This window comes from Peromyscus leucopus, chromosome 20 (assembly GCF_004664715.2).
Source record: "Peromyscus leucopus breed LL Stock chromosome 20, UCI_PerLeu_2.1, whole genome shotgun sequence".
In the NCBI taxonomy this organism is placed as follows: domain Eukaryota; kingdom Metazoa; phylum Chordata; class Mammalia; order Rodentia; family Cricetidae; genus Peromyscus; species Peromyscus leucopus.
The window spans coordinates 44,302,150-44,328,863 of record NC_051080.1 but is presented as its reverse complement, the minus strand read 5'-3'; the positions used below and the strand labels follow the sequence as shown (position 1 = coordinate 44,328,863).

The 26,714-nt window shown below is 43.3% G+C and overlaps 1 protein-coding gene across 1 annotated transcript; it reads left to right on the top strand.

Moving 5' to 3' along the window:
* On the top strand, window positions 1–26,349 carry Ywhaz (tyrosine 3-monooxygenase/tryptophan 5-monooxygenase activation protein zeta). The gene is made up of 6 exons (XM_028884491.2): window positions 1–176; window positions 2,773–3,077; window positions 20,223–20,346; window positions 21,025–21,188; window positions 21,279–21,374; window positions 23,812–26,349. The coding sequence occupies exons 2-6, from the start codon at window positions 2,784–2,786 to the stop codon at window positions 23,869–23,871; spliced, it is 738 nt and encodes a 245-aa protein (XP_028740324.1). The 5' UTR covers window positions 1–176; window positions 2,773–2,783; the 3' UTR covers window positions 23,872–26,349.
* The last annotated feature ends 365 nt before the right edge of the window (window positions 26,350–26,714 follow it).

The following is a 26,714-nucleotide window of genomic DNA, read 5'->3' as shown; positions in this document are numbered from 1 at the left end:
GTGTGGTGCCCCTGCTGCCGGGGCTAGTGATTGGAGGAAACCCCGTGTCTGCGGAGCCGCTGTAGCCTGTGAGCAGCCAGATCAGGGACAGAGTCTCAGCCTCGCCGCCGCCGCCAGCGCCGCCGCCCAGAGACTGCCGAGCCGCGTCCGTGTGCCGCCACCCACTCCGGACACAGGTGAGGAGGCTCCCGGGCCGGCCTCGGCGCCCTCCCCCGCCCGCTCGCCCGCCCGCCCGGGACGGGGTTCCTCAGGAGGACCCGGGCGGCGGCTCGTCCCCGCCGGGCCCGGCAGGCGCCCGCTGCCGCCCCGGCCGCTTGCTCCTGGGCCGCCCGCCGGGGTGCTCGCCGCCCGGTCGCGGTCCCCCCGGGGGTGCCGGCGGTGGCGGATGAGGCGCCCACGCGCGAGCCCCTCCCCACCCCCACCCCGGGGCTCCCGCTGCCGGGGGCGACCGCAGCCCGCCCCCGCGCCGCCGCCCCGCTTCCGCCCGCGACCGTGACTCGGCCGTGGCGCAGGTGAGGCCGCCCCCGCCCGCGGCGCCCCCGCCGCCCCCTCCCCCGCCGCCGCCGGCGCGGGCCGGGCGGCCAGGTAGCGCGCGCGGCTGCGGGGTGGGGCCCGCCGGGGGGCCCCCCGGGGGTGGGCTTCCTGCGCCCGGCCGGGCCCGAGAGGGAGCGGGAGCGGACGCGGTGGGGGAGGGGCGGCCGGGCCCGGCATGGGGGCACCGGGGCGCGGGGTCGCCGGCGGCCGGGGCCCGGTGGGAGGTGCGCATCCTCGGGAGAGCCGCGGCCCCACGGCGGCGGGGGCCGCGCCGGGCCGGGCTGGGTGGGGCCCTGCCCCTCCCCTCCCCCTCCGGCCGCGGCCCGGGGGCTGCGGGACTCCGGGCGGACAGCAGCCCGGGGGACCCCGCCCGGGCGGCAGCGGGGTGTGTCCGGCGCGGGTCGGCCGCGGTTCCGCTTCTGCGGGCGCCGCCGGCATCGGGGGCCCCCGGGGAGGCCGATCCGCTCCCCCACACCCCACCCCACCTCCGCCATCGGGCTGGGGCGGGAGCGCGGACTGCTCCTCCCTCGGTTCGGGCTGGGGGGGGCTCGCAGTCGGGGGAGGTTGGGCTCCTTGACACAGTTCCGCCATGACAAAGAGAGTCGGGGACTAGCGCGGAGGCGCCAGCCTGGGCGGAGCCAAGGAGGGGAGGTGGCAGCGGATGGCGCGGACGCGAGGACTGGAGCTTTAAAGTCACCGCCGCGCGGTTTCGGTTTGCCCCACCCGCCGGCCGCAGGCAGCCAAGGGTTAAGTGGGTGCGGCGAGTCTCCCCGCAGTCGAGAGGCGAGGCCCGGGAACACTGGTCTTCCTGTGAGAAACCTAATCCACTTCCCCTTCCACGGGAGAGGCTGGCCGGGAACGTTCGTCCTGGGCGTACATCATTTTCTTATTGGGAGCAACGTTAACCAGAGACCATTTCTGATGTTAGATTTCGAGACCCCGGGGCGGGGGGGGGGGGGGGGGGAGCGTGGGTTCCCAAATCTTAAATTGTTATGCACTGAAGGTACTGTGCCTCGAATTGAACTTAGCCCAGCGCATGTCTCAGTTGAGGATGCTTCTCATTGATTTACTAAAATAGAGTAGTGCTTTCTGGAAGGGGAAAGGAAAGGGTGTGATAATTGCCATGGTGGGTGGCAATGGCTTCTGCAAACCTTGTTTAATAGTGCATTCAGGTTTTGACTTTCATTAAAATTTGTTTTGTGGGATCATTATGATTTTCGATCTTGCTGTTGACATCGTTTAAGGAAAAAAAATAAGAAATAAATTGGGATCTAGGGAACTTTAAAATTGCGTGAAAGAAAATTAACTGAGGAAACAGGAATAGCTTGAGTAATGAGTTGTGACTGCTAGAAATAATGCAGAGATTCTACGTCCAAACTGCAGTCATGACATTGGGAGCACTTGGGTCCTCCCATGCCTGTGTACTCCTTAGTGCTCACTCACAGTAGGAATTGAGTTAGGGAGTTTGCTACATACGTGTGCATATAACTCCATATAGATATATGTGGTTTGAGCTAGTAGTTTTATATTCAAGATATCTTAAGCAGCAATTAGTCATTTTCTTCAGGTAATTTTCATTCTATAATCAGCTGGCAAATGTTAGAAGTGTAGTAGATTGGGGTTGGGGAAAATGATAAGTAAAATTTAATCACTGCTGATAAGTAACTAGAATGAAGGTTAGAATATCTGAATTACATTACACTGACATGGCTCATGATTCTGGAAGTGTGGTAGAATAGGTACAAACTTGAATGCTGTGTGTAGGCATTATAGGTCCCGGCCTGGAGTGTTCTCCCCCCACACTCACTCACGCCCACACGAGAAAGCTGCTTAAGTGCAGATCATTTAGTGGTATTGGGATCAAGTTGAGCTTTTAACCAAGGAAAATGGGGGCGTTCTTTTGTTTTGCCTTTTAAGGAAACAAGTTTATTGACTACACGGAAGGGACAGCAGGCTGAGCAGTGACAGGAGAGAGGACTGCCTCAAGGTGGTTTTTGAGGTCACTCACAGCCTGTGTATGCTTTGATCTTATGTGAAATTGGGGTCTAAACAGTTGTACTAAGCCACTGTTAATGCCCAGAGTTTGCTAATTTTTTTGGTTGATGGGGGCTGCATTTTAATTCCTCATGTGACTATCAACATGGCTAGAGTTGAGATACTAGAATACCTTATTACAGCGGGTACAACGAGCTTTTCTAGTAGGAATTTTCTGAACATTGCTTTTTTTTCCCTTTGCAGAATATCCAGTTATGGATAAAAATGAGCTGGTGCAGAAGGCCAAACTGGCCGAGCAGGCTGAGCGCTACGATGACATGGCAGCCTGCATGAAGTCTGTAACTGAGCAAGGTGCTGAGTTATCTAATGAGGAGAGGAATCTTCTCTCTGTTGCTTATAAAAATGTTGTAGGAGCCCGTAGGTCATCTTGGAGGGTCGTCTCAAGTATCGAGCAAAAGACGGAAGGTGCTGAGAAAAAGCAGCAGATGGCTCGGGAATACAGAGAGAAAATTGAGACGGAGCTAAGAGACATCTGCAATGATGTGCTGGTAAGATCGTCTGCTTTAGCTGCATTGTAACAAACTCAAAAGACTTTCTTTTCCTTTTAAAAACTGGCTGTTGTAAATGAGAAATTGTCCATCTGTCATTTAAAAGATGCTGGAACAGTAGTAGATCGTTTCTCTAAGGTAAAGGCAATAATGTTTGTCACTTAGTTCGGGTTAGATAGAAACCAAACCATTCCACTGCTGGTTTGTGTTCCTGTAGTGCTAGAGCTGATAGTCATAAATGTATGTGTGTGATGAACACAGGAATTTTACATCCTTGTTTTATGTAAGGAGTGTGGTAGAGACTTCACTCTAGATCCATTTCCCTTCTCTGGACTTGCCATTATGATAATAGAAGGAGCCTACTGTGCAGAAAACTGGTTTGCAATTGCTTGTTGGGATTTGAGTGTTAGAAGTCAACTTTGAACATTGACAAACGAAAGAAAGGTGGTTATGAATGAACTCAAACGGAGTCTTCAGTATTTGGCACCTACTGTGCTTTTGAGCTAAGAGAATTAAATGTTACATTTGTGTGAGTTTTCTATTTTAAAAATAATGGTTTTTTATTCAGAAAATTGAGATAATCTAATAGAAGGACAACTGATTAAATGGCTGAGGCAGGACCCATCTTATAATCCAGGCTAGCCAAATGGAGTCACTACACCTGGCAAGTTAGAACTCTCTTAAGACTGTTTTTATTGATAGGAAAGTTTTGATTCCTGAGTTGTACTTTTTTTAATCCTTCAAAAAATTTCAGGCTTTTAAAGATTGAATCCATTTTAAGATTAAAAAAACAACTGAAACCACAATCTTACGTGGCTTCTGCTTTGGGTACATTTTTGTTTCTTTATGTAATAAAGGGTTTTATAACTGCTGTTTTCCCAAGGTTGGAAATTGCTATATTGAAGATAAATAATTTATGTATGTTAAAATTAGCTAATTAACATTGAAAACTGGAAAAGTATCCATTTCATAATAAAAACGTGTTGGGTTTGTTTGTTCTTTCCTTGCTAATTTGTATATCACTAGGTTTTATTAAGCCCTAGTTGGTTTTGTGGGGGTTTTCCCCCTCCCAACTATTGGTTTTTATTTTGGCTTCAAAGGGTATATTTAACAGATGTAATTTCTCCTACGACAAAAACATTTTAGGGATAGAAGGGACATGCTAACATTTACCTTCTGTGAGCTTGTTTGCAACTCCAGGTAGGTGTTCGAATATTTTCCACAGTTCTGGAATTCTTGAGGCTTTTCCTAAGGAAAAACTAGCAGCCCCAGTGGTCTCCTCTTGCTTTCCTTACAAAGAAAACTGCAGGGCAGATAAATGAGAAAGATGCAGTTATCTGTAAATAGCCTCTTCAAGGGTCCATGAATGGGTTCTTCTCACTTCTTGCCTGCACGTGTCCCTCCTTCAGGAGAGCGCCAGCTTTTCACAAGGCCAAAGTGAAGTGTTTTCCTTGAAAGCTTAATGTCTTTACCATGTAAGTGACTTAGAGGATTGTAAACAAGCTTTGCCTCTACTGTTGGTCTTTTCAAAAGTACAGCTCTGCTTTGTAGCATAAATGGCTCAGATACTGTTGAGTAGTTTTTTGGGAAAGAGGATAGTAGAATCAGGTCAGCAGTACTGCTGGTATGCCAAGGCTCTTTGGTGTTTCAACTCGAGAAGGCTCAGTAAATACCTCTGTTTAAAGTGGACTTCCAGGTTTTTCAGAGAGGTGATGCCTTCTTAGAAATAATTTTCATATTTTTCCTCCTTTCTAGTAAACTTAGAGTTAAAATACTTCTCTTAGGAAAAAAAAGTACACCATTTTGCTTTATGAATCATGGGTGTGGTTTCTTCTCTGAGAAAGTGAGCAACTAATCTTGATGAATTCCTGTTATTGGCTGGTAGCATCAATGATGATTACAACTTACTGTTCTATTAATCGCCTGCATCGTATTAGCTGAGGAAAAAATATTCCTAGCTCTTCAACAAGCCATTCTGGTTATGTGCATTGTCAAATGCTTAAGTTCATACCATTTACAAAGTATACCAAAAGGGAAGGCAGGATGTGTTAACCACATAGAGTTGGTCATTAGTGTATTTGTCAAACATGGATTTTTTTTTCCTTCCATAGGACATACTCCAGTCTTTCCTTTCTTTCCTTTCTTTTCTGTTACTAGGAAACTGCATGCAATATTGAATCTGATGTAGTCTTCCTTTCTAGGTACTTGGACCAACTCTTTGTGAGAGCCCCCAATAGGGTAGTCTATGTAATCATAATCAAATGAATTACTATATACTAGAAAGCCTAATTTCCGACTTTAAATATATTGTGTTATGGAAAGCGCTTCAGATTTTTTTAAATTTAAACTACAATTTTACAGTGTGGGACCCTCAGTCTTTCTAAGAAAACAGTTCAGTTCAATAGGAGTAACAGGTGTGCTAGGCAATGGGGCTATTGTAGGGATGCTTGGTGCAGTTGCTGGGCAGATTTTTGTCTTTGGTCCTTAGAATCACTATTTATTAACTAGTGGAGAAACAAGATAAGAAAACCAGGCAGCATTTTAGACCGGGTTTCTCTGTGTAGTTTTGGTGCCTGTCCTGGATCTCACTCTGTAGACCAGGGTGGCCTCGAACTCACAGAGATCCGCCTGGCTCTGCCTCCTAAGTGCTGGGATTAAAGGCATGTGCCACCACTGCCAGTCTTTTTTTTTCTCCTCCTTATGTCAATATGTCTTGGACTTTAAAAATTGCTATGTAGTCATTATTTTTAGCTGAGAATCACTAGGTGATTTCTATTGAAATAAGGACACAAGAATTTTGCAGTAGTTGGAACCCATCTTTACTGCTTTCTAGATGTATTTATTTACAAGACTTTGATTTATGGCTCTGGGTATTTTAACATTTAAAGAACTAAGATATATTGTTGGGAAGTGCCTTTTTTAGGTCATTTGGTAGCCTCCTCATCTTAAGGGGTAGCATTCAGTGAGGAGTTCTACATAGTTGGGGAGGCTGAGGTAAAAAGGAGAATGATTTGAGGAAGGAGGTGGTACTTATTTGAACTACCAATGACTTGACCAAGAGTGCTACATTCCCTGTTCTTTCTTGGTAAGCAGTACCTAAGAGGTTAGTTAGAGTTACGTGTAAAATAGACGTAACATGGACCTGTGTAGAGGAAACTTGTGAAAACACTAACAGTGACTGGGAAGGTGAATTCAGGTGAGAATTAGAATGAGAACTATAACCCTACATACAAGTCTCACAGTCTAGGGGGGAATATTCACTTCTCAGACAGTGTAGAACCACCCCTTGAACCTGTCCCAGAAAAGACATTATCTTCCTGGCTTACACGTTTGAATCCAGGAGTCAGAAATAAACTACATCAGGGTTGTACTAGCTTATTGAGAGGCTTTTTTTTTTTAAGGTCAATTTATCATTGTCGTACATGATAAACATGTACATTGAAAGTGGTACAGTAGAAGCTTCCTAATTGGTTAACTGATAGTCCAAGTGTGTGATCATAGTTGACTTGAAACATTTGTTTTAAATTAAAACAGATATGTGTCCGTTCGTCTGTTTTTCAAATGGGATCCAGATCTTTGCTTTCTCTGTATATATCAGTTCAGAAACATCTTTGTAAACTGTATCTTCTATAAGATGGAGTTTAAAATGAGAACTTAAATGTTTGATAGGCCATCGGTTTAGAATGTGACATTTTTTGTAATCCTTTAGTTGTTCATGAACATCTTGTCATATTTGTATTAGGAACTTAATAGTTCAGTATTAATGAATAATCATGGCCAGTATAATGGCATGACTAGCGTAAATTTCACAGTAAGCACTGGGTTCATTCTTGTTAAGCTTGTGGTTGCTTTTAGAGACTAAGGGACATGGAGTGGTTGGGAAACCCAGCTCGCCTCAGACATCTTACCCAAGTTTTGGGCATTCGTGTTTTTGATGAAATCAGCTTAACCGTTCTTCTCAATTAAGTGATATTGGTTAATTTAACAAATTGGGTGAAGCTTCTATAAGAGCTGCTCTCATTGTTACAGCATTAGTCAGCAGAGCACCTCTAATTTCTCCCAAGAGACAACGGGACTAGGAAGAGAAATGGGCACTGGTCAGACCTTGAAAGATTCATTACAATATTATAATAGGATTAAGGATTTCAAAGGGCATGGAAAACCTGCACAAAGAAAATGACGCAAACTTTGCCTGTGGGAAGTAGGTAAAAATGTGACAATGGTTGTCTTATCAAGAAAGTTAGGACTTGGTGCAGTGGCTCACACCTTTAACCCCAGCACTGGGGAAGCAGAGGCAGGCTGAGTTCAGGGCCAGCCAAGGCTGCATAGTGAAGTCCTATCAACACACCCTCTTCCCCCAAACAACGGGAAGGTCAAGAAGCTGTATTTTTGCTTTTCTCCCGCAGCCTTGGGAAGGGAGGGTTATTTGGGCTCACCATTAAGGGTACAGTCCATTATGGTGGCAGCAGAGCAAAGCCTCTGGTCCCATTGTGTCTGTAGTCAGGTTCATGGTCCACTCATGGGATGGTGGTGATACTCACTTCAGGGTAGGTTCCCAGTTCCCTTCAAACCTCTGAAAACAGTTTCATAGACATAGAGGTGTGTCCTTGCTATGGTAACACCTTGACCAAAGCAACTCAGGGAGGAAAGCCTTTTGGCTTACACTGGAGGCAAGAGCTGATACAGAGACCATAGAAGGATGCTGGTTACTGGTTTGCTCAGCCTGCTTTCTTATAGAACAGTGGTTCTCAACCTTTCCAGTGCTTCAACCCTTTAATATGGTTTCATGTTGTGGTAACTCCAACCATAAAATTGTTTTCAATGCTGCTTCCTAACTAATTTTGCTACTGTTACGAATTGTAAAGATCTGTGCTTTTCAATGGTCTTGGGGCCTGTTACCCCAAGGGATCATGACCCACAGGTTGAGAACCACTGCTTTTAGGCCCTGGGATAACACCACCCAAAATGGGCTCCCCTCCCCTATCAGTCACTAATTAAGAAAGTGCAGTACAGCTGGATCAGCTTGTGACAAGTTTACATTAAACTAGTTAGGACAATTGATCTCTTGTCAACTTGATACAAAATCATCACTATCAAGCCATAGCCTTTTCTTTATGATCACATATGAATAGCAACATTCCATTATAAACATTTCAAATTTTTAAAGTCCCACAATCTAAAAATTCAGTCTCTTAAAATCCAAAGTCTTTGTAAAATTCTAAAATCTGTCAAAGTTAAAAAGTCCCTCAACTGTGAGTTCCTGTAAAATCAAAAATAAGTTGAATACTTTAAGAAGGAAGAGCCAGGGCACAGTCACAATCAAAACAAAGCAAAACCAAACCCAAAGTATAAATAACTCAATTCCTAATATCTAGGATTCACTCACGGCCTTTTGGACTCCTCCAAGGGGCTTGGGTCATTTCTCTGGCTCTACTCTCCTGCTGCTGCTGCTGCTGTCCTTAGTGGTTATTCCATGGTACTGGCATCTCCAAAACTTGGGGATCTGGGCTGCACTTTTACCAATATGCTCTCATGGTGCCAAGCCTCAACTTTTTTACATGGCCCCTTCAATCCTCCGCCTTCAGCTGCTGCTGAGGCAGGCTGCACCTTCACCAGTGGCCCCTCAGAGTGCCAAGCCTCGACTTCTGTCCATGATTCCTTCAAAATCAGTACCACCTGGGAGACTCTTAGACGACCAAGTTCGGCTGCCAGCTACCTCTGGAACACCGTTTCTGTGTGCTCTCAGTATTTCACTTCAGTAATGCTAGTGTCTTGTTCATCCCTGCTAATTTCTCAGCTCCAGCTAATCAGCATCAATTGTCCCAGGAAAGCAAAAGGTTTCACTTAAATGTGCTGGTCTCTTGTTAATCACAGCTGACTCTTCATCCCCAGCTTACACAAACCACAGACTCAATTCACAGTAGCAATATACAGTGCCTCTAATAGTCTTGAAGTAACTCAGACTTCCCTCCGGAACTTCACAGGCCTCCATCATCTGCATTTCTCTCAACACTTTTATTCCAAGCTCCCACCTCACCAAGCTTTGAACACTCAATGGCTTTTCTCTTCCAGAGTTCCAAAGTCCTTCCACAATCCTCCCCAGAGCAACATGGTCTGGTCTGTCACAGAAATACCCATTGTTCTGCTATCAGTTTTTGTCCTGGGTTACTGTTGCTATAAAGAGACACTTAGGACCAGAACAACCTGGGGAGGAAAAAGTCTGTTGGGCTTACACTCCCACAGTGGAGGAATGGTGGCAGGAACCGGGAGGCAGGAGCTGCTGCAGAGGCTGTGGAGGAGTGCTGCTTACTGGCTCGGCCAGCCATGGCCTCCACCCACAATAAGCTGGGTGTTCCCCATAAGTCACTAATTGAGAAAGTGACCTACACGACTGCCTACTGCATGATCTTAGGGAGATGTTTTCTTATCGAGGTTCCCTCCTCTCAGATGACTGGCTTGTGTCATAATTTTTATAATAAAATACAAAACAGTTTCTATTTTCTTCTGCTCTTTAATAATTATATACTAATGTTGCTTTTGCAGAACGGGACTTGACTTCTGGGGCATCTTTAACCTATGAAAGACTTAGGATTGTTTTCCCCTCATAAATATAATATATATTTTAATCTTTTGAGTGATTAGCACATAAAGAGAGCAGAGCCTAGAAAATAACGAGGCCTTTGTATTCTTTTTGTTTGTTTGTTTGTTTTTGTTTTTTGAGACAGGGTTTCTCTGTGTAGCTTTGTGCCTTTCCTGGATCTCACTCTGTAGACCAGGCTGGCCTCGAACTCACAGAGATCCACCTGCCTCTGCATCCCGAGTGCTGAGATTAAAGGCATGCGCCACCACTGCCCGGCTGTATTCTTGACAGTACTGAATAACATACATTTTTTGGTTCTAGAAAAGAGGTGATTTTTGCTGAAGTGTGGAGTTTCCAGACTCAAAGTTAAGGGTGTTCTAATGTCAACGAAATTCTAGTAAGCTTCTTAAGTTGTCTAGGATGCTTGGGATCCTAGTGTGTCTTCCGTCTTAGTGCCATAGCCATTCTGTACTATGACAACTTCAAATGAAGGGTAACTGGAGCTCATGTTTGCAGGAATCTTAGGACAGCTGTCTGGGCTCAAAGCCAGATTCCTGAAATTGCTGCTCCTAATCCTCTTCTGCAGACTGGTAACCTCCATATTCCCTGCTCACTGTTTCCACCTTTCCACCTCCATTCACACTGGTTCCTCCAGGACCTCCCCTAGGCAGTACCTGTTACATTAGAACTGTAATGTTGCCACATAGAAAATGGTGTTGCTAAGCGTAAATTTGCTCTGAGTTAGCAAAATTTTATTACATTTTAAAACTCAGTTTTTTTTGTGTGTGTAAGTGTGCTGAGTTAGTACTTTAGGGAGTCAGGACAACTGGGATAGCTTGTTCTCTCCTAGAGTCAAGTGGTCAGGCTTGGCCTCTGGCCTTTACCCTCTGAGCCATCTCACTGACCCTCATACCATAGGTTGTTTTTTTTTTTTATTTTTTTAAACCAAGGTCTGGCTGTATCCCTGGCTGGCCTCAGAATTTACAGATGCCTGCTTAAAGGTGATGTACTACACCCAGTCCTGATTTATCTTAATGGACAAAAACAAAATATAATATTCTTTCTTTAAAAGATATTATTTTATGTGTATGGGTGTTTTTCCTGTCTGCCTATCTGTACCACATGTGTATCTGGTACCCAAAGGGGCCAGAAGAGGGTGTCAGGTCCTCTGGGACTGGAGTTGTAGACTCCAGTTGTGAGCTGCCATGTGGGTGTTGGGACAAGAAGCCAGGTCCCCTCTAAGATCATCCAATGCTCTTAACCAGCAGCCACTAAAAAGACTTTACTGCTATGGCTGGTCATTGACTTGGACTTGAGGCTTTTGCTGTCTTTTCTCAATACTGTTGAGTACATTTCTTACAGTAATCTTTATAAAACTTTTCATTCTGCACATTTGCTCATATTTGCCAAACCCCTGTAAAGCCCTTGGCTTCATTTGGTACCATCCCTGATGTAAGCCTTTGCAGTTCTCATCTTTCTGGCCCCAAGGGCTTCTGATCCCTTACTCTCACATTGCCTACCACTAAGACCTACAAACACCCAGAAATAGACTTTAGGAAAATGGTCAGAAATGTGGGGGTCGGGAGGGACAGGTGCTGGTGAACTCCTAAGGCTGTTTGAACTAACACTGCTTTTGTGAGAAAGCCCTTAAGCTGGGAGATGACTCAGTGGTTAAGGGCCACTGGCTGTTCTCCGGAGGACCCGGGTTGACTTTACTGTCAACCCACACGGTGGCTCAGAGCTATCTGTAATTCCAGTCCCAGGGGATCTGAAGCCTTGTTCTAGCCTCTAACCAAGTATACATATGGTGCACAGATATACGGGTAGGCAGAACATGTATATACAAAAGAAGTAAATTTAAAAATAAAGTTTACAGTGACATTCGTGGACCACATTTAACCCAGAGGCTGTGATGAAGGCCCTTGGAATTGTTTCTGTGGCAGTAGAATTGACAGTTGAGAGCAGTGTTGTGTACACAGGCTTCAGTACACTGAGAATAAGCAGCTTAGTTGTGTCTAAGCTTGATGTATTTATCAGGACCGTGCTCTCTTGGCTAATGACTTCCCTTCAGTTGTCCTTCGTTCTCATCTGAGGGGTTCTCATCAGATCCTGTGTCTGTATCTCATGAGGATCATGGTCTGCCCTGAAGAGGGCATTGCTGTGTTAATTTCTGTGATTCTGTGCAATTTCTGTCGATGGTAGGGAGTGACAAAATGGGGAGAGGTTATGCAGACTCAACTGTCCTAGGGTTAATATTTATTGGCCCGTTATTTTATAAACCGCATGTCATAGAAAAGTAAATATAAGAAGCCTGTGCTTGTAAGTCTCCAACTAGAGAGGACAGTGGCTCGTGCACAGATAGGGTGTGAATAAGATGGAAGCAGCTTCAGCATTTTTAAAGGAGTGCTGATAGGGAATTTAGAGAATATGTGTTGTGTGTGTGTGCAGGTTAAAAACACAGTTAAAGGATTGGCTGGGGATGTGGCTCGTTTGGTAAAGGAAGGGCTTCTGTAATAAGCATGAAGTCCTGGGTGTCATCCTCAGCACAGCTTAAAGGGCATAGTGGTGAGTTGTGGGATATTTGTACACTGGGGGAAAATGTATTGCTGTGATTTGTGTAATAAAAAACTGAACAGCCAATAGCTAGGCAGGAGGTATAGGCGGGACTTCCGGACAGAGAGAGAACTCTGGGGGAAAAGGCAGAGTTGCCAAGCTAGAGGAAGCAGCATGTACAGTACAGGGGTGTGGAGGGTGGGTGGAGAGTGTGTGATCAGCCCTGTGACAGACAGAATGGAGAAATGGGTTAAGCTGGAGGGCAGAGAAAGACTCGACAGTGGGGCATGCCTGCAATCCTAGCACTTACCCCAGGGCTGGAAGTTGAAGAACATCTTGCACTGCATAGCTAGTTCAAGGCTAAAGAAACTGTCTCGGGGGAAAATCTTGATAAAAACTCTGTTAGCTACCATTCCAAGAATCTCAGTACCCCAAGCAGGAAGCTAACCAATTTGTGGTCAGTTGGCTATATGTGATTAAAACCTTGACTTTGAAAATTGAACTGTAAAAAGAAAATGTTTGAGACAAACATTTCTAAAAATGTGATAGTGCTGGAAAGATGACTGACTCAGTTGGTAACATGCTGTGTAAGCATGAAGATCCAAATTCATATGGCCAGCTCCTACTTAAAAAACGCTGGACAGACCACCATGGCACATGCCTACAGCCCTCACTCCAAGGAGGCAGAGACTGGCAGATCCCTGAAGCTCACTGGCCAGCCACCCAGCTGAATTGGGGTCCAGGTCTATTGACAGATCCTGTCTCAAAAAAAAAAAAAAGGTGTGTGTGTGTGTGTGTGTGTGGAGCAACTGTAGAAGACATCTAAAGTTGACCTCTGTGTGCACACAGCTTTATGATGGAATTATTTGGTAATGGGACCTTTTTTTTGTGAGGCCCAAGGTTGATGTCACTTTGGAAAAGGACTGGGGAAAGAGGGAAAGAAAACATGCTCAAGAGTTCGGAATAATTTTAGCAAGTACTGCTTGGTGAGTTGGTCAGGTGTCTTGATTGTTATCCATATTGATTAGCAATTACATTTTGAGTGGGACTTTTGTCTTACTGTTTGTTGGATGGTTGTTACTTTGAGGCAGGATCTCATTCTGTAGTTCAGGTTGGCCTCAATCAGTATTCTTGCCTTAGTGTGAAGCAAGCTACCACGGGGTTGTTAAAACAGTACTTCCTCCAGGTTACTGTGTTCCTCCATTGTTTACCCAGGGGCAAGTAGTTCCCCTTCTTCACTTGGGGTTTTTTTCTTTTCTTTTCTTTTCCCTGTTAAAAACCATATAAAATGTATTCTGTCAAGCCTTAAATTTTTGCAGATAGATACCTTGCTTATTAAATTCTTGGCATAAACTACATTATGGTATTTTAGGGCGACCTTAACATTTCTTAACCCAAGGGATTACTTTATCAAATCTTTTGTTGGCTTAAATAAAGGTGTGCTGTGTGCTTATTGTTGGAAATGCTTTGGAGTTCATAGTCAACAACACAACATTTCGTCCCTTTGCATTCCTTCTTTCTATCAGGCTTTAAAGGTGACTGTTGATGAGCCTCTCCTCATGCAGCACTTAGATGGCAAGCATCGCTTCGTCCGAGGGCTGTACGTTCCCGTTCAAATAAGCCATTACCATTCCTGTGAGCTAAATTGGGTAGATTGAAGCTACTGAGGTTACAATTCAGAGAGGAGTTGAAGCCATTTCGGCCACAAGGGGGAGTAAAAGACTAAATTCAAAAATAGTGACCTGTTACAGTGAATTTAAGGCTTAGCTTTTTATTTCAAATTTTAAGAGACCTAGAAATAATGGGAAGTTGGTAGGTCTACAGAATAAAGTAAAAGTGCTGGGAAAGAATTGCATAAGACTAGAAATGTGAACCATGTTGTGCTTGGAGATTGGACTTCCTTTTGAGAGGATATTTTAATATTGTGACATGGTGATATGATCTAAAATGAAGGAATGGGTTTTGGATGCTTGCTCTTTCACATTTGTTGAGGCCACGTTAAAGTTAGTTCAACTACATTTTCAAGTTTTAGTTTATTAGCTTTGGGGGGATTTTTGGTGTGTGTTTTGTTTTCATATGTAAGATTGAAGTCTTGTGTAACCCACACTCCTTGAAATCCTGGTCCTCCTGCCTCTGCCTCCAAGTGTTGGCACTTCCATAGCTAGCCTTTGATTGTGAAATAGAGCATAATTCATATCAAAATTCAGACTGGTCTCAAACTTGGAGCAGTGTTCCTCCAGAGTTGTAGGGTATGAGAACAAGCACCAGCCCTACTAAGAGCTCATTCTTAGTGATACCGTTTCATGTGAAGTGCCAGTGTGGTAGTTACAATTTGATGGCTAGTTGCTGAAGTACTCTGAGGACGAAGTGAGAACTTCCCTCCCAATCTCCTATTTACAAACCCATCCCCACTGTTGGTGTGCTATTTCTGCTAGTATAGAAATAACCAGCTCAGTTAGGAAATTTGAAACACAGATTGTCAAACAATATTGGACAGAAAGAGCAAAGCACACTGTTAAACCCATCTTCTAGAAGCTCTTACTACTTGTAAGGGTTTCTCTTAAAAAAGTTTTTGACTACATATGTGTGAGCATATGCACTGAAACTAGAGGACACTCGGCAGGAGTCAGTTTTCCTTCTCTGGGGTCTTAGGAACTGAAATCATGTCACCAGCCTTGGCACAAGGCCTTTAGTCAGTGAACCATCTTACCTCCGGTTTGTTTGGTTTTTTGTTTTTTCCAGTATGAGTGTTTCACTCGGTTTTATGCCTGCACCACATGCCATGCCTCGTACCGTTGGAGGCCAGAAGGCGTATCCCCTGGGACTGGAGTTGAAGGTGTTTGTGAGCAACCTCACTGAGCCACCTCTCCAGCCCCACTGTTTTTAAAATAATGATTTTAACCAGGAATCTTAACAAAATTTATCCACAAACTATTTGAGTAATCTATAGATCTTATTTACATTTAACAAATTGAACCATCCATCACAACTTAGTAGATGGTTCCAGAATTTTGTTCAGGGTCATATTTTACATATTTCATTCACTATCCTTAAATTGGGCCAACTTTTTTTCGTGGTTTAGCACTTTCCCCCATTTGGTTTGCAGGTTGTTCCTGGATTTGTTAGCATTTGTACTTCCTTGTTATTTGAAGTGAGGCTGTGTTTGGGGAGGGGTTCAGGTGTGGTGTTCCAGTCAGTGAGTCAGACTTGGGGAGCATGTGCTGCTGATGCCCTGTGGCTGCACTAAGAAAGGGGGCAGTGCTCTTGAATTTCAAAGAAACTGAGGGTTGTTGATGGGTTGGGAAACAGTGTATTAGAGACACATTCCTGGGGTAAAATGGAAAAGACTTGAAATTAATGTTGTAGTGAAAGGAGAGAACTGGGCTGAAGACTTGCATCCTAATTGTGTGTCTTGGCGATGGGTAAGGCCAAACCTCCAGACAGGCTTTCCTGCCTCCTAGTGTCTACCTCTGGTCTAGAGTCGTTTTCCTAGTACCGTGGAACTGGCTTAGAAATGCTTCGACTGCTACGTTACTGCTGCCTGTGAACACAACACTTGTGCTTCCTTTGGCACCCAGACCTGTGCTTTAAATGAGCATGTTAGGTTTTCAGAGACATTCATTATTTGACAGTATCAGCCTCGGTTTCTATTAATTGTTTAAAAAGCTAAATGATGAACTTGGTTCATTTATTTTTTTCATATTTGAGAAATAAGTCTTTAAGATGCTGAGGTAGTAAAAAATTGCTCTACTCAAGGTTGTTCTGAACTTTCATTTTTTTTTTAAATTAAGCTGTTCACTATTCATACATTGTAATTGAGTCAGAATTTAATATTTGAATATCTTAGATGTAGGCAACATGGCAGGTTTTTGGTTTTGGTCTTGATTGTTGTTATTTGACTTAGAGCCTGTTCTCACTACTGGTGAGGTTGAAGCAGGATCGCTGGAACATGAGTTCCAGTCCAAGCTTGGACAGTGTCAAGGTTCTCACTTCGAAAACAAAGTTGAATATGTGAAAAGTTAAAAACTCTGAGGTAAAAGTGAAAAACCCAGCCTTTCATTTTCTTGTCTTCTAGCTTATTTTATACCTCAGTCTTCTTGGTGTGTGTGCAGTATTCTATAGTGTAACATTGTCTAATCCCTAGCTGCCAAAGAAAGGCTATTTCCTTGTTCTCCTTAAACTAGGACTTCTAGAAGTAGAGGCAGTCAGTGTAGGTAAACATTTGAGATAAAAATTAGCTTTCGGAAGAATGTAATGTTTAGATAAAGTATTTTAGCACAAAAAATAATTTCCTGTTCTTTTGAGGTGGGTGGACAGTAAAGAACAGTTGCTGGATTTTAAGATGAACAGTGTAACTCGTGTTACTTGAAAGTAACCGTTCTTAAAGAGATATGTGTGCAGACACTTGTTAATCATTTTTACTGTGTGGTCCCGTGCTGTCATGACTGTTTTGATGGCCGTTTAAGGCAATCATCATTGCCCTCCCCAGGTTTTATTTTTATGTGTTGCGGGTGTTTTGTCTGTGTGCGTGTTTGTGCACCGTGTACATGCCTGGTGTCCTTGGAGGGCAGGCAAGGGTGCCCAGATCCCTTGAAACTCAAGTTAGAAATAACTAGGGAGCTACCATGTGGGTGCTGAGAATTGAACCGGGTCCTCTAGAAGCAGTCCGTGATTGTAACGTTGGGGCCCAGCCTCCCTGCTATTTTGACACTAGCATTTACTGTCTAAAGAAAAGAACAGTGTTATTCACTCCCAGGTTTAATTAAAAAAAAAGATTGTATCATCCTTGGAACTAGAAAATTAATTGTAATAGCCCTTGTATTGACAGCTTTTTCTGTGAAGAAGAGTGAGAATTGCAACGGTCTCTCTGTCCACATGAGTAAATTCCCAGGCCCCAATACATGCTGGTTGGTGCCTATTATAAATTGTAACTTTTTCAAATGTTTTTGGTTGTTGATTTAAATGAAAAACCTGTGGGTACGTCCAGAAAAGGCAGGTGTGGCTTTTGTGCATCAAACTAGCTGCTTTTGTTCATAGGATCCTCCTTTTTATTTCAGAGGCAGACAGACAATGGTTAATCAAATGGGTGTTTTGTAGACATACTGAAAATTAATGAAGTGAGTTAGTAACTTCAAGGAAGACAGTGTTTGTTGTGGTGATAATGAGAACTCTGGAAAAACTGTTACTAAGAAGTCTTGTGTTCCAACAACTTTTTAGTGAGTGCAAAGGGATATTGTGAGCATAAAGCTTGGAGGCATAAACATGAATTGCAGACATTCAGTCTTCATTGTGGTATATATACTTCCCTTATACCTTACCCATTATTCCACCCTCCTTTTAAATTGGGTTCTCATTGCTTTCATTGTACATTGTAAGTGAGCAAACTTTAGGAGATTGCATTGTATGTTTCACAGAATTTCCTCAGTGTGTGTGCATGTGCACTTTCAAAAACAACTCTTGCCTGCTTTGCTGCTCTTTTAAACATCCCTTTATCCTTTGTTCTTACTCTTCCTTCTCTGCCTTCAGTTTAGTCTTGACTATGGCGTCGTTGAGTAGATAATTGTTTTTGGTCAGTTTGATGGTCACTTGCCTCTTGTGTTAACCTCATGCAGTGAAAAGACTATGTTGGTTTTTAATCTCTTCTTTAAAAACCCAAGTTATCCTTTGAATTTTAGAGGAGAACTCATTCTCTACCCAGCACTTGTCTACTAGTTTACTTAACTGGTCTTTTTGGGTGATGACAGGGAAGGATTTTGCCGTGTACTCCAAGCTACCTCCACCCGATGGCCTCAGTCTCGGTGCTGTGGCTATAGGTCAGCTTTCCATTTAACTGTCTGTCTGTCTTCCCTGTTGGAGGTGTTCTGTTCCCCTCCCACCCTTCATGGCAGTTGTTTGTCCTGATAGCCTCCAGGTCCTCAGGGCCCGTCTTGACCCATGGTCACCCCAAGTTAGTGTGGTGCTGAGCCTTGTACCTGCTTGGCCCCTAGTTGTGTTGCTTTGTTTTGTAATTGCATTCTCCTCTTCAGTGGACATAACACTGATGAGGCAGAGGAAATACATCATGATAGGACTCAGATTTGTGAGAATAGGTATAGTGTGTACTTTGTAGATGGGGGGGGGGACACATACCAAAGATGCATCGCTGTGTACTGTTGAAATACGGAATATTATGACAAATTAATACTAGAATTTGTCTCACTCATCAGTTGTTCTGTATGACTGTAAAGCTGGCTTACTCTTCCTTACGACTCTGGCGTGGCTGGCCAAGTTCCTCACATGGTATTGGTTCATTTGATTAAGCTAGGATGTTGGCTATGGCAGGAAACCCAGTGACTCCAAAAGCTTGTGTGTGTCCAGGTAGCTGAGAGTGGCTGGCCTGTCTCTCAACAGGACAGTTGAACTTCAGAGACCTTAAGTTTAGCAGAGAACAAGACCCACAGTCACTTGTGCTGATTCCTGCTGCATAAGCCAGTCAGCAAATCTAGCCTGCACTCAAGAAATAGGGGGAAGATTTTTACTTCATTTGAATGACAGGGAAGTGGTGCAGGTCAGGTTTGAAGAAAGTCTACCATAGTAATTTGCAACATTAGGAGCCAAAGATCCTGTAAATGTAATTTTATGCCACTATGCTATTGGAAGGTTTAAGGAGTGTACCATTTATACTCCTCTCAGTATAAATGGTACACCTTGCTATTCTGGCTCTGGTTAATGCCTTTAAGTTTGATGCCTACTTCAAAGTTGAGATTTGGGAGGTGGTACTTCTGTGTTACTGCACTCCTAATCAGTTGTTGGGGGTACAGAAGTTACTAATAAGTCGGTTGCTGACTCTTAGTACTATTTATCAACACTTGGCTTTACGTTTTTATATCATACTCATCACACATACTGGGGATTGATTCTATCACTGTGAGGCAAGTGCAAGGCCACTGAAGTACATTTCTAGCCCTTTGGGTGGTTGGTTTTTATTTGAGGGGGTGGGGCTGTGTTTTGAGGCAGGGCAGGGACTCTGTGTGTGTAACCCAAGCTCTGCTTGAACTGAGAAGTCTTCTGTGTTGGCTCCAAGTGTTAGGATTACAGGATACCCATGCTGGCTGCCCAACTTACATCATGAAGAACTGAGTCAGTCTTAAGTTACTTTATCTTTTTGTTGGGTTGGTTTTTTGAGTCAGGGTTTCTTGGTGTAGCCTTGCCTGGCCTGGAATTCCCTGTGTACATCAGGCTGTCCTTGAACTCCTAGATATCTTCTGCCTCTGCCTCCTGAGTGCTGGGATTAAAGGTGTATACTACCACTGACCAGCTGAGTTACTGTGTCTTTATGACCTTTATTTCTACACACATAGAATGAGTAGTAAGATTTAAAGTTGGTTCATTTACCTCCCCCATCCATCATTGGAACATAGGTGTTCAAACATTCAAGCCTTTTCAGCGACTAGAAACTAGAATTTATGTACCACTTCTCTTTTTAAGAGTTGGCTTGTTTGGGGTTCAGCCCAGATGAAAATGGACTTGACTTTGATTTTCACAGTAATGGTTACTAAAAGGAAGTAGGTTTGGTGAGAGTGTTTTATTTACCCAGACCTCCTTTTCTCCCTCCAATGCAATTGCATATTTGCTTTAAATCAGCTATAAAGGGTTGATTTTATTTGGTATGTGACAATTCCAGTAAGCTTTAAGTTAATAATTTTAAGCAAAACTACAGAATGAAATTTTATCATTTGTAATGATCTGTAGATTAAAAAATTGCTGTGATGGAATTAAAGGTCTTTTTACATCTATAGCCTTTTCACTGCCTTGATTGATTGATATTTTTGAGGCAGTCTCAGTTTGTAGTCTAGGCTGGTCTCAAAGTCATGGCAGTCCTCCTGTCTCAGTCCTCTGGAGTGCTAGGGTTACTAGAAAAATGAAGTTTTTGTTTTGAAATCTTTTCTTAGTCTTCTTGCTTAAGAAATATTCTTCACTTTGGTTTGTAAATGTTATCTTCTTACTGCTTGTTTTGTTTTCTTCTTCTGAAGTCTCTTTTGGAAAAGTTCCTGATCCCCAATGCTTCGCAAGCAGAAAGCAAAGTCTTCTACTTGAAGATGAAGGGTGACTACTACCGTTACCTGGCTGAGGTTGCTGCTGGGGATGACAAGAAAGGTAGGGTTGGTTTGCTTAGTTGAACTTGTTGAAGGTGGTTGTGTGGAGAACCCAGCTTGGAAGTCCCATCCGTCCTCTCTGCTGCTTAGGCACTGAGGTAGTGTGCTGTGTCAAGCTTGTTCGGCTGTGCCTTCTGCCGATGCTGGATTTTAAGCTTGAAGCTTTCTGAAAAGCCACTTCGTGTACAAGAAATATCTTCTCATTTTTGCAGAGTGAGATGAGGAATCCCAATGCCCCCAGAGCAGAATGAGGAAATGACTAGAAGTATACCAGTAATGAGGATCCAGCGCTGTGCAGTGCAGTATTAGTATTTAGTTTGTGTGTGTTTGGAGGTCAGAGCGGGGCAGTCAGGTTCCCTGGGACTGGAGTTACAGACAGTTGTGAGCTGTCGTTAGGGTGCTGGGAATTGAACCCAGGTCCACTGGAAGAGCAGCCGGTGCTCTCAATACGAGTCATCATTCCACCCCCGCCCCCACTTCAAGTTGTTTTTCTCACAACAGTAGTCAGTGGCTAGTGTGATCCAGGACACCATTTTGTTTGTTTTAAAGAGTCTAATTTGCTTAAGATGTTAGATTTCATTTTTCAGGGGACACATGCGATTTTTAAATGAAAGGTTTGCCTGGAATGAAGCTGGAGCACAGACTTTCAAAATGCATTTTACTCCGATTTGTTTCCCAGGAATTGTGGACCAGTCACAGCAAGCATACCAAGAAGCATTTGAAATCAGCAAAAAGGAAATGCAACCAACACATCCTATCAGACTGGGTCTGGCCCTTAACTTCTCTGTGTTCTATTATGAGATTCTGAACTCTCCAGAGAAAGCCTGCTCTCTTGCAAAAACAGTACGTATTTTACCTCTTACATGGAAGGAAATGGAAGGAAGCAGTCTTCATTACCTGGATACTGAAGTGTACTTGTTTTTGCACTTGCAGGCTTTTGATGAAGCCATTGCTGAACTGGATACATTAAGTGAAGAGTCCTACAAAGACAGCACGCTAATCATGCAGTTACTGAGAGACAACTTGACAGTGAGTACCAGCAGCACTGTCCGTGCTGGGGTGGCCAGAGAGGCTGGACTTGAGGACTATTACTACAGAGACTATTGACAGTCTTTACAACCACTACATACAATGTTCTGTCTACTGCTGAAGTGGTTTCCTTTTCATCCCAGAGTTGTGTGCTGAATCAGCACAAGTGAAACTGGATCCAGGTTCTTAGGGTAGAGAAAGGGGGGGTTAAGTTACAGGCTAGCCTAGACTATACAATGACTGCCTGCCTGGGCTACGTAGCAAGAGTTTGTCTCAAAAAAAGAGAAGGAAATGTGGGGCTATATGTTTAAATTGCTTTGAAGTTGGTTTTTTTGTCCCTTAGTTGTCCCACGTTTTCGTGTGGCTGTGACAAGATGCTGTGTGAGATGCTGTTTGTAGTCCCTGGGGAAGGTTGCAGCTACTGCATTGCTGTGCTGAAGATTGGAGAATGAACCAAAAGAAACCCAGCAGTTCTTAATACAGATTGAGAATTCATTTCAGTTGTTTTTATTATTTAAATTGGGATCCGAATAAAGCCCATGCCTTACGGTTGGCTTCCTGGGGTTTTCCCTTCAGATAAGAATTAATGAAGTTTTGAGGCTTAGGTGAAAAAGTTACCCAGCATCTGCTGTGTGTCAGGGAAAGGTAGAAATGGGTGTGGATAGTCTAATGTTTCTGTCTTAGAGACCTAGACCACCCTTTGACATGTTCTGCTTCCAACTCTAGTCTGCTGCCAGATAGCTAGAATTACTTTAGTCAATGCAGTTGGGGTTGTCTGTAAACTTAAGAGACTTCAATGGAAAAAATGAGGGCTAGTGTAGAATTGAAGAATTGCCCTGTGTGCTGTAGGTGGAATTCAGGGCCTTGTACATACTAGGAAGGTGCTTTACCACTGAGCTGTACCCCCAGCCCAAATGAAAGAAAATGTCAACTATAACTATTTTTTAATAATAAGAATATTTTGAGGGATGGAGATTTAGCTCATCGAAGAGTGCTTACCCAGTGTGTGTGAGGCACTGAATTTAATCTTCAGTAGTGCTAAACAAAATTTTTTTTCTTTTCTCTATTTTAATTTTCCTTGCCAAACACCAGTGGGGAGGCTGAGGCAGGAGAATTCTAGGCCAGCCTGGACAACATGTACGACTTAGTGTCCTTTTTTTTTTTTTTTTTTTTTTTCTTACTTTGAAGTGAGGATGTGGTACTTAAAGTAGACCTGTGGGTATCTAGTACTATGATGCTCCTGACTTAGTGTTTTCATCCATCAGCTGTGGGGTGGGTACAACAGAGTGCACAGCGGCCAGTGAGTGAGCAGGAAAGGGAAGGCTCTGCTCTGAGCTTGTCACTCTGCCTGTTTACCCCGCGCCTCGTTAATGGGCTGCTGTCGACAGCCTGCTTGACCCCACCAAAAAGAGCTGTTCTGTATTGCACCTTCCAACGTGGAGGCTTGACACAGAATTCTGAAGCCTTACAGTTAGGACCAGGGGACAGGAGACTCCTCTCTCCTTGTTTAATTGTATGTGCTGCACAGACAGGCTGCACGAAGTCATTTGGCTAGCTTTATATGACCCTAGACTCCGCTTTCTAGGCCACACAGTAGGGTCAATACTGTTAGGTTGGGTTTCTTTTTCATCACTCTTCAGTTTATGTTTATAATTCTACTTGATCCTTTTTTAAGTGTTTTTCTTAAAATATTTTTATGTTGAAGCAGTTGCACTAATTTAGAAGCTGTCTTTTAACCAATTGAAACACTATTGCATTGCCGTAATGAAATAATGGAATCCATAATCCTGCCACACTGTGAAACACTTCTTTTTTTTGGTAGAATATTTGGTTCTAACCATAACATTTATTCAGCATTCATTGTAATTCTTACCAGTACAAGGTTTTCCTCATTTGAGGAGATGTCAGGTAAAGCTCAGTGTGCAGTTTAGCTCAGTTGGTTGGTCCGCTGCTGCTGTTAGAAGTATGTGCCTTCATCATGAGTAATCTCATCCATTTCCATGATCACAGCCTTCCCAGAAAACACTGAAAACCATTGATTTTAGAGTGTTAGTTTTTAAATTTTTAAATAGTTGGGAATCTTGAATTTGTTTTTCTATACTGGAGAATGGGGTTTGTGTTCATAGGGGTGAAGGACACTTTGAGGAGGGGGTTGTTGGGCTTGGGAAGCCCTGTGGCTTAGAGACTAAAAGACTGAGATTTCCTCTTCTCTTAGGAATAGCCACTAGTTACCTAAATCTCTTTTGTGTAAAGATAGATGTGTTGTGAGTCTGCCTTGCCTAAGGTCAGGCTGTTTTCAGGGATCCTTTTTAAGCTTCTCAGTTGATGTGCGTGGTCACATGCCAGGACTTTGCCGTGCGGGCAAGAAAGGTGGGGTGTTGGTTTTTTTCCTTGTCAACCTGAAGCATGCTGAAAAAATGTTTCCCTCTCTTAACAGTTGTGGACATCGGACACCCAAGGAGACGAAGCAGAAGCAGGAGAAGGAGGGGAAAATTAACCGGCCTTCCAACCTTTGTCTGCCTCATTCTAAAATTTACACAGTAGACCATTTGTCATCCATGCTGTCCCACAAATAGTTTTTTTGTTTACGATTTATGACAGGTTTATGTTCCTTCTATTTGAATTTCTATATTTCCCATGTGGTTTTTATGTTTTAATATTAGGGGAGTAGAGCCAGTTAACTTTAGGGAGTTACTTGTTTTCATCTTGAGGTGGCCAATATGGGGATGTGGAATTTTTACATGAGTTACACATGTTTGGCATAGTACTTTTGGTACATTGTGGCTTCAGAAGGGCCAGTGTTAAAACTGCTTCCATGTCTAAGCAAAGAAAACTGCCTACATACTGGTTTGTGCTGGTGGGAATAAAAGGGATAATTGGTTCCAGTCATGAGTGTAGTTGTTGTGGGTACTTTAAGGTGTGGAGCACTTGTGAGGCTGTGGTACACACACACACACACACACACACACACACACACACACCCTTGGATACACTCGGGAGTGTGTGTCTCTGCGTGCACACTCTTGGCCACAGCTCCAGGAGTGGTCCTTAGATAAAGTTGTGACCCAATTTACTCCAATAAGGGCAGAAACGGTTCACATTCCATTATTTGTAAAGTTACCTGCTGTTTGCTTTCATTATTTTTGCTACACATTTTATTTGTATTTAAATGTTTTAGGCAATCTAAGAACAAATGTAAAAGTAAAGATGCAGTACAAATGAAATGCTTGGTTTCACTGCTCCATGTGTATCAAGCACAGCGGTAAACAAAATCCCATGTATTTAACTTTTTTTTGTTTTTTGTTTTGTTTTTTTGCTTTTGTGGTTTTTCTTTTTTGATACTTGCCTAACATGCATGTGCTGTAAAAATAGTTAACAGGGAAATGACTTGAGATGACGGCTAGCTTTGTCTTAATGTCTTAGGAAATTTTCATGAACAATCCAAGCATAATTGTTAAGAACACATGTATTAAAGTTCATGTAAGTGGAATAAAAGTTTTATGAATGGATTTTTCAACTACTTTTCTCTACAGCTTTTCATGTAAATTAGTCTTGGTTTTGAGACTTCGCTAAAGGAAATTGTCTCCTTCCCTCTTGGCAGCTAATGGGCTTTCACCAATTTGGAATGCAAAATTAATCAACATCAACAAAAACGCTAATGTAACTACCGTTCTCAACCATGTTCCCATAGTCTTCCCCCTTCGTAACCCCTTTCAGAACTGAAGAGGACCTTTTATTCTGGGTACAGGGGGACATTGATTGGCAAAAGGTAATGTGTTCCATTTAAAATTTTGGTCTACGGCGTTTTCTAACTTAGGAAGCCACAATGTTCTTGGCCCATTGTGACACTGGGCAGCATTAACTGTTAGGTTCTGTGCTTCCAAATCGCTGTTGGTTTTTGAGAATTTCTTGATGCTCTTACAGCCTGCCTTTGATTTCCAGCCCTTTATTTCTATTTGTCAGGTGCACAGGATCACTTCCTTTTTACTCTGTCTTGTCACCTTCCATTCCGACTTGTTGGCCATGTATTTGGGAAAAGGCCGCATGATTTTTCTGGCTCCACTCAGTGTCTAAGATACCCCGCTTCCTCTGCTTGCATCCCACAGCCTCCCCTCATCCCCCTTCCCACAGCCCAGCTCTCCTTGGTTGAGCTTGTGTTGATCTCCCTGGAAATCCTGCCCTGAATGGTCTGTCACAGTCTCCCTTGAGAACCCTTCCTCTTCCTCTCCTCAAGTAATGATGGGGCTAAGTCATTCCCAAAGCTCACACCTACCGAGTATTTCCTCAGTACTTTACAGAAAACACCAAACAAAAATGCCATTTTAAAAGAGGTGTATTTTTTTTTTCTTTTAGAATGTAAGCTCCTCAAGAGCAGGGACAATGTTTTCTGTATGTTCTATTGTGCCTAGTACACTGTAAATGCTCAATAAATATTGATGATGGGAGGCAGTGAGTCTCAATGATGAGGGTGAGAAAAATCCCAAGCACTGTTCTATGGCTTATTTCATTATGATCTGATCACATTTGGAAATAGCAGCCCTTGTGGACAAATTATCCCAAATACTGCATTCAAGTAAAAGTGCAGTGGAGGTGGGGGGTATTTTCAAGAGAAATAAAATCACATGCATTTGTGGTGCCATGATGCATCTTCATTCACAACTCATTTACCTTGACTTTGCCTCAGCTCCCAGTCCAAAGGAGAATTAAGCTATGGACAGCAGGATGTCATCTCATTCAAGTAAATTACAAATGATACCTGAAATCTGTCACCTTTGCCTAATTGGCTATTCATATGCATTAGACATTGCTAAATTAGTTTGATTCTGAAATTGTGATACTTACCTGCTATTAGTTACTGATGTTTTTTTATGAATAGTGCCCAATAGATGAAGAAAGATTTGCAACCTCAAATTTTCCACCCCTTGGAATTTGAATAATAAATTTGTTTTTAACTTATTTCCCTAATTGTCCCAAATCAAGGCTTCATGTCTGTTTTGTTAATATAACATAAAGCCAGGATGTTGTGGAATCCAGCAGTGTTTTGTGTGTGTGTGTGATACCAGAGTTACACCTTTAAAAAGACAGTGTTCGAAGTGGAGCAGCAGTTCTGTGCAGAGGTAAAGGAGTTTTGTTTTGGCCTCTGGCCTTGGCAGTTGGCAGCTGTTACTTCCCCATACCACCAAGAAGAGGAGGTATGGGGTGAGAGAGTCGGGGAATAAGTGTTTTATGTCTCACAGTAGTTCTAAAGCATACTTGGACATTTGCCAAGACCGCTTTATGAAGCTTAGCCCCCAACTTCACAGTGAAATTCAGTGATGGAACACTGACCCAAGGATTCAG